General features: G+C 41.5%; 1 protein-coding gene across 1 annotated transcript in view; it reads left to right on the top strand.

The window, feature by feature from the left end:
* Nucleotides 1-216: 216 nt before the first annotated feature.
* The window catches only part of iqgap2 (IQ motif containing GTPase activating protein 2), a 33,854-nt gene continuing 25,342 nt past the window's right edge, over nucleotides 217-8,728 (top strand). Inside the window, exons 1-2 of the mRNA XM_080047846.1 lie at nucleotides 217-471; nucleotides 5,221-5,320. Of these exons, the coding sequence (XP_079903972.1) occupies nucleotides 426-471; nucleotides 5,221-5,320 (146 nt within the window). The 5' untranslated portion in view covers nucleotides 217-425. The remainder of the gene's footprint in view (nucleotides 472-5,220; nucleotides 5,321-8,728) is intronic.

Raw genomic sequence — 8,728 nt, 5'->3', positions numbered from 1 at the left:
AGCCTGCTGTAAAGGTGTGACCATTGTAGGCTATTCACAATTTTCCCCAGGGGCTCTGAATGCAGCACGAGCCACCTTTTGACCAGCAGGTGGGGCAAGGTGCTAATTCTCCATCTCCTGTCCCGTCAATCATCTCACTACAGCGGGGAAACGGTAACGCCAACACTTTGTTCAGGAGTCAAGCACTGCAGAGAAGAAGTGCGCGCACACCATGGGGACTGTCTCTCGCGAGTGACAGTTGGCGCTTTCATGAAACTTTTGAAGACTGTTTTGTGCCCCACTTTCGGCATTCCTCTACTACACCAGTTGTTTCATTCATATCAGTAGTATATCCTGAGAGGCGCGGCTGGTTGCTGGTTGGAACGTTAGCTTTTGACGGCTGAAGTTATTTCCGAGGAGTTCACGAGTGGAGGAAACGACGCACCATGCACCATGAAGAAACCGCAACTTTGCAGAAGCCACGTTATGGAAGTAAGTGACACCTTCTTTTAATTTTATAGTTTTTCTAACGGTGTTTGAGCTGCCATGGGTTATACTGCCTGTGCTTCGCTTTGGACATGCATAGAGGAATAACAATTAGAAGACGTCATTTAAGATGACGTTTGATGAGCAACAGGTGGTTTAGCAGCACCTCCTGGCCCCACTGAACACCAGAATATACCTTCAGTAGGTGTGGCAGCCCCTGACAAACTTATGGCAAATAAGAAATAAAATGTGGTATACGGTAGGACCAGAGTGAACAAACTGACAGTGAAAGCGGTTCTGAGGCGAAGGACTCACATCCTTGTTGTCAAATTAAAGCTACGCAGATGGTAAGGGTCCAGGCTGTAGTGTAAACGCTACATTTTGGTGCTTATGAGCTGCACACTCTCACACTGGACCTTTTTGCAACTGTACTTTAAACTGTAGCTTACTTTTCCATCAAAGTTAACCTAACTGCACTTCAATGATGGTTATCTGTTTATTTAATGGTGGTAGCCAGCGGTATCAGCCTGTCTACAGTACACATACGGCATTTTTTCGCACAAGTTAACCATTAACTTGTTTTTTTTGCTGCTGTTGAGAAATCTCTAACTGACTCCATGGGCATGTCAAGATTGTAACTAAGCTACCTGATGTAGAAACACACCTAAAGTCTTCAAAAATGCTGCTCAATCAATGTAGCCTATGTATCTTGTCACTCACCAACATCTGTGGGCAAAGTACAACTTTGGGAGATAACATCAATCAATTATTTCATCAATAAAAGCTACAAGATACCCATTCTGTCTTACTCTGCATAGAGGGTCACCCTCGATTGTGCTTTGTTCAGAGACAGTTGTTTTGCCACTTTGGATTCAAGAGAGTTGTGTCTCTAGAGAAGGGGCACAAGTAGGGAGTAGTTTGTTGCAAATACTGTGATGTAAGACATTCTTAGGGAACCAACACGCTGTTTTTAAGTTGTTGGCCTTGTCATTGTGTGACACATAACAAACATATTTGTCCGGCTAAGTAAGGCCGCCCCTGCATGCGTTTTTAAATTAGAAGTTGTGTTTATCAGACCAAAACAAAGTCCTTAGTTCATGGACTGGGCTGTGAAATGGACCAATCCCAAAACATTGTGGGCTTTTAATTTGTAGTTCCCCTTTGGAACTCCCCCCAAAAAGAAAATAGATTTGGAAGAATAACCCTGTGGCTAAACAAAAGCATGAGTCATAAACACAGTGCCCATAACTCAGGTCCGGTGATCCTGTGACACACACAAAGGCAACAAACCCATCCTGAGGGGTTAAATATAACGACCAGGGCAAGAGTGCAGACAGGCTCTTCCAGGAAGTGTGTGAGTGAGGGAGTAAGGAGAGGTATAGTAGTGTTTAATGGCTGCACTGGGGTTCTGAGTGTTCATAAACATTTGTATCCATGTCGACTGCACGGCCGGGCCACTGATCCATCGTTTGATGCTCCTGCTCAAGAGGGTGCAGGGGGGCATTTCATCAAACAGGCTGGATTTTTTGTGTGTGTGTGTGTGTGTGTGTGTGTGTGTGTGTGTGTGTGTGTGTGTGTGTGTGTGTGTGTGTGTGTGTGTGTGTGTGTGTGTGTGTGTGTGTGTGTGTGTGTGTGTGTGTGTGTGTGTGTGTGTGTGTGTGTGTGTGTGTGTGTGTGTGTGTGTGTGTGTCAGGGGCGTTTCTAGGTTTCTGAAACATCCGGGGCTTAGCCCATGAGGGAATAGGACAGTGTAGCGCGTGGCAAATTTTGTTGTATACTTTATTGTGCATGCAGATTTATTTTCATAATGCTTTACCTAAATAAACAAAATAGGCAGGTAATTATAGCTTTAAATAGCTACCTGACTGCTATGCTGCTTATCCCCAGACATCTAAAGTTCCATTCAAGTTATTTCAGAGTAAAATGAATACAAGTGAGACAGACCTTACATTACCTATATCAGGGGTGTCAAACTCATTTTCACAAAGGGCCACTCTATGATGAAATGATAATCACGCTAAGGGCCGACATGGAGTTTACTGACATGCCTTCTTTTTAATCCAAAAATTTAAAAAACAACATATCTATGAATATATTGTATACAACCTGCGTGCAGGGTCATATAGGCTAGGTTTAATTTCAACATTTTGGGGGCCAAATTATAGGTGGGGGCTATGGGGGTGCTCCCCCTGAAATTTTTGAGCGTCAAACACTTAATTTCCTAGCCTGGAAATCCAGACCCTGATATCTAGAACGATAGAGGGTCTGGCCACAATCAATAGTAATTTCCAACTCAAGGGGCGGCTCCTACTCGTGCATTTCAAATGCCACTGCACGCAATTGGATAGCACTACAACCAATCAGAGCAATGCACAAGGTGACATATTAAGCCCTGTTCGTTTAGCGAACAGCTGTTAAACTGTTAAATTAAACTTTTGCCATGGTCGGTGGGCAAAAAAGAACATTCCACTTACTTGCTAATGAAAGATTTGAGTGCCGTCTTCCAAATCGTAAAGGGTCGAGGCCAAAGCAGTCTCAAACTCACACAACATATCCGCAGCCATCTTTGATGTTTACTATCACAGCTTCGACGTCGCATGCACGTCACTGTCGTCATCCAGTTACGTCCGCCCCAGAGCACCATACAAGGGGCTCTGGCCCACCCATATTAGATAGAACCAATTGAAACGTGAGCCGGATTTCTGGTCTTTCTGAAAAAGCTTCAATGGAGAGTCTCCAGACCAACAGGCGCAGCAAATTTAATTTGCCAGCGCCTAGTGGCAGGTCTGGGAATGCCAGGCTATTAATTTCCTGCATTCTGGTGGATTTTTATTCATCTATCTGTGCCTTTTCTGCATAATTTTATAGTGGAAATATTTTCTTTTACTATTATGGAATATAATGCAGTGAGGCTCTCAGGCATCCTGGATTTTTCAAAACTTTCTGCAAATTGAAAACACATCACATGTTTTGGGTATTTCTTTTTTAGGAATCATGACTCAGCACCAGTGTTAACTATTTATGACACTTAACATTGGTAATGAAATGACAGCCACCAATGGATTTGAAAAGGGTGGGCAGCTAGCTAGTTTGCTAAATTGTAACTTAAGGCAAAAGTTGGAAACAAATCATGTTAGCATTCATCCATAGACACTTGACACAATCAATCATCAATAGTAGCATGCTATTTAGCCTCATAGATTGGCCTATTTACAGCCCACAGAAAACTGACATATTTTCTTCAATGCAAGTTCATCAATTCATGGCTTAAAATCTTGAGCAGTAGAACAGAAATTCCTAGCAGTAAGCTACGCAAGAGTTCTAACAAAGGGAGCATGTGCGACGTGCGGATATGGCACAGGCTCTGGATGCAGCAAAAAAAAAAGTTTTGGGGCTAATCAAATTAGGCTTTAGCCCCGAATAAAACAGCCTAGTTTTATTCCACTGGTGTGTGTGTGTTTTGTTTATAAGCAAGTGTTTGGCCTTCTCAGATGTTCGTGTTATTATGTCAAGCCTCTATTGAGACTTACACGTCTATGCAGGTGGCTGATTAATCAACACATTTTAACAGAGAAGAGTGCTTGAGAGGTTTGAAAGATTTTCAGGCTGGAATGAAAATATTTCAAATGGTTTTGGATTCCACATTTCAGTTTTAAATACAATTTACAGCAATAAAACACTACAAAATACATTACATAACCTTTTCATTTAAGCACACAGTGTTAAGAATTACAGATCAATGACTTTGATGAACTGGGACATTGTAAACTGCTGAATAGCTTCATTTATTGAGGCAACTTTTGGAAGCCCTGTGGCATTAAACACCGGAGTCCTATTTTATATATTGGGCATTGGTATCTGATTGTTTAGGCTAATCAATTTACAGGTCTAACCAGTTTAACTTGGCATCACTAAAGGCAGTTATGTTCATGTATATGGGAGAGAAAGACTGACTCTGTTCTGTGTTACTTGCATGCATATGTGTGTACAGTAGTTACAGTATGTGTATTTTTCACACCCTGATAAAGGACAGGTTAACTGTACAATCTATTCAGCTGCTATAGCCCATAGTCAAACTTAGGGCACGGTGCTTGGACCAGTGGAATAAATCTGTGTTCTCTAAACTGAGCCCCTGGGCCTGAGATTGTTCCTTCACTCAGCCAGAAATAAAGAGATTTGATTGGATTAGAGAGGGGTAAAGCGCTTTGGGGGAAGGAGATCCCATTAAGCCGCAGGTAAAGGTCAACTCTCAGTCAGCAGAAGTCTCCTGTCTGCTGGGAACCCTTACTTAGGCCACTTTGACACAGCCATTCATTCATCTCTCGGAAACACGGGTTAATTGGAGCATGGGATGCAGTATACGCTCTCTGAGGGTCACACAAGTTTCTATCAATCAAAATAAACCTCCCTTAACAATAACTATCCTCTCAGTCTTTGTGATCTGCTGGTAATCATACAGATGTATTATTAAAGATAAACTGGGAATTGGATGATCACAACAATTAAGCTATTATTTACCCCTCCTATACATTACCCTTTACCATTCCTGTCAATGTCAGTAGAGTTCCCGTAAAACCCTGTAGGGTTTTACGGGAACTCTACTGACATTGACAGGAATAAACATTCAGTATAAACATTTGAGGTTTGTGCTGAGTTAACAGTAGTAATTGTAATCAAGCCCAATAAGAAAGCACCGCAACACTAGTATTGTTGAGTGATTTCTAACAATGATTTCAATTTGCTCGTCTCCTCCAGCCATTCAAGATGACGAGCGGCTCTCAGCAGAGGAGATGGATGAGAGGAGACGACAGAACATCGCTTACGAATACCTGTGTCACCTGGAGGAGGCCAAACGGTAAGACAGGCAGAGGATGGGGAGGGGTTGATTTAAAGGATAACATTTTCTTTTTTGTCTAGTTTGCTTTGTCACAACTCTTACTTGGGTGTGGCGTTGCCACCAAACATCCGGTTGGTTTCATGTTTGATTATGTTGTAGAACATCCTTTGTGTGTGCGTGCTAAATGAACATCGTCGTGCAGATCTGAAAACAGCAGGGAGGAGTGGTTGAGAAATTGAGCGACGGAGAGAAAGTGTGAGGGAAATATGATGGATGAGAGAGATAAGCATTTTGTGGTTGAATGTTTGTAGTGGCAGTGAGCCAGATCAAGGCAGAATCAGCCTGTTGCACCTGACATGATGATGACACAGAGCTATACGACGCACTCATGAGACATGTGTGATTAAGACTGGGGGAGATGCTGACTCGGCTCTGTTTTCCACTGTGCCATTAACCTCAGTGATCACTGAGATAATAAATAAATAAAAAACTTACCTTTTTCAAAGGTAAGTTATTCTAAATACTAGTTAACCTGATGGGGACTCTTTTGTGTGAGGTTGCCTGAGCGAGGCTCAAGCCAAACCACTTCCTGTCTTCTTCCTCGCATGGCATCCATCTGAACAGGAAGTGTAATCATATCATGTCTCTTTTAAACACGCTGATTTTGTGAAAACCCCACCAAGTCACAGAGACATTGATTCCCCAGGATTGATTATCGATGCTTAAACCTATTGTAGCATTCTGTAGTCTAGTGGTCATCAATTGTGTTATTCATCATAGGACACCCTGTTATTGTGTGCAGCCTCGTCCTCACAGATGATTGTTTGACAACTGAACTTGCTCTTTGACTCGGTTAAGACTGTTTGACTAGCCTACATTATCCGCTTATGTCACAGGATAATAAGGGTCTAGAAGGGCGCGTAGGCTACAGTAAGCACAGTTGCAGTCAACCATCATAATCAGGCCAATAGATTATGACACATTGTTTTTCTTTTTAATTTGTTCTGGAAAAACCTGAGTGAATGGCTATCTTATCTGCACTGAGATAGTTTAAGGAACAGTTGCTTTTCGTAAAACTGCACGGTCAACCTCAACATGACCGCTATTTTACTCTCACGCACACAAACTGTACTCAAGATTTCACTCTCTAGCTTCCTGTTATTTCATCCAAGTGCTAATGACTTCTCCCCTCTACTTCTACACAGATGTCCGTTGTGGAGTGAGTATTTTGGGAAAGGCGTCAAGTTAGATTAGGATTAACACAGGTGTCTACCAAAGCTGTCTGGGATTTGTTCTCTGTGTACAGTCTGTACACCTGGGTAATGATGCTCTTGAGTGTTTCAATTAGTGTGGGGAAAAAAACATTCCATTAACCTCCTGGAGAATAAATCAAGTCTACCGTGACAAAATAACTACACTAAGTGCCAAAGTGACCATCATGTACCCTGTGTCGTCCCAAAATTCCTTATAATTCAAATTGGCTTTTTCGACGGTAGACAAACAGGTTAATGCCTTAACATTTTCTATGAAATTGCAACGTATTGGTATTATCTTGAATTACCTAATGATTGTGTTGGAAAGTCAGATTATTCTGATAATTTACCGGATCTAAAACATCTCCTGGGCTTTTTTCACTGAAGCCATTTTGACTTGTCCCAGTAGAAAATGCACAGTTGTTATTATTAACATTACAAAGGCTCTGTTCAGTGCATGCACAATACCAGGACCATGAAAGACAAGCAGCATCTTCATGTATGCCAATTGTCAAAAGTGCCATAACTTTTTGACAACTGACTTCTTTGCTTCTATTGCCGGAAGTGAGATTTGGGCAATGGCCTGATAGTAATAGTGCATGCAAAACTACTTTTAATTGGCCTGTTTGCTGGTATTTTATGGCACATATCAACTTCCATATTGGATTTGCTCAAACCCACATGCTCTATTGTTCAAAGTCTCCTTAAAGGAATTTTTGACACACACCCACGCACACATACACATACACACTCTCTCTTTCTGGAAGGAAACTTTGTACCCTTACTGGAGAGTAAACAGTTGATGTTTTTTTTGGATGGGGACTCCATTTTTGTCTTTTGTTTGCTTTTGATACAAGTCCACTCCAGCACATCTAGAGCCTTTTTCTTTCAGTAAAGGAATGAATATTATTCACATTTTTGACAAACACAAAAAGGCAGACACACAAGATCAACTCATGACCAGCATGACTAAGCTACATGACACAAGCTTTCAGAAGGCCCCCAGCAATATATAGCAACCGTATCTGTCCCACTATCTGAGGTGGGACACATTTAAATGTCTCATTCCAAAAAGCTGTGTTTTGTTTAGCATGGTGAGTTGAAGATTTGACAATGACAGGAAGGTCTGTTCTAAAGGCTTGTAAACAGCAGTGCTTGCCTGTCCTGCTTCAGGAGACAAGTTCTTCCAACATTGTTTTAAGTACAGGAAGTGAAGTTTCACAGGAGAGCTCTGTTTACTATGCAGGATGTTCCTTTGACTGTGTTCCCGCCATACTGATCTTTTCCTCTCTCTCTCTGCATTGCTAACTATAATGTGAGTTTGTTCCTTTCTGTCAATATGTCACTTCTATTGCAACATGAAACCATCCACAACCCGTTGTCTGGAGTTTGATCTGCATCACCGCTTTTCTTTGATGTTTTTGTGTGTGCGCACGCAGTCTTTATCAGTTCCAGTCATTCAGTGGCTTTTTCCTGACATGCAAAATCATTCAGGGTTTGAGGGTTAACTGATATTGACAACTGCATCTGCTTGATACCAAGTCAAAAAATACTTGCTGTACATTGATTGTATCTTTTCGACTTACATTTTCATGATCAATAACCAAACATTAATAGTTTGGTCTATAAAGAAATAATGCAGTGGGAATAACCTTCACATTTCTCAAGAGCCCATGGTGATGTCAACAAATGTCTTGTTATGTCTGACCAAAACCCAGAAGAATTATATTTACTATAATGGAGGAAAGGCAGTACGTTTTCACATTTCAGACGCAGCATTATGGATTCTCATCGATTTAAGTAATAAACCTATTGTTGCTGCTTTATTTAATTTATTTTTCCTGAGAGCCAGAAACAAATTTATTGATTTGATGCTTCATTCCACATGGGGCCAAATCCACACACTCCCCTGGGTTTGTGTTGACACTGACAGTGCTTTCTGTGTTGTGGTTGTCCTTAATGTGCTGACACATATTTTGACCAACTAGATCCTTAAAGCCCCCACATGGGCTTAATTAACCTAAACAAGCTGATTGTGCACATGCATGTGGGAGGAAAGGCTTTTTTGTTTGCAAAAAGGTAGGTAGGAGTAGCTGGAATAAATGAAACCCACAAGCAAACATTAAGGAAGCTAAATCACTGTGTACTAGACAAGGGTTTCAGAAAAGGATAC

The sequence above is a fragment of the Ammodytes marinus genome, assembly GCF_949987685.1.
Source record: "Ammodytes marinus genome assembly, chromosome: 2".
NCBI lineage: Eukaryota > Metazoa > Chordata > Actinopteri > Uranoscopiformes > Ammodytidae > Ammodytes > Ammodytes marinus.
The sequence above is the reverse complement of the archived record's forward strand: the minus strand, read 5'-3'. Positions and strand labels throughout refer to the sequence as shown.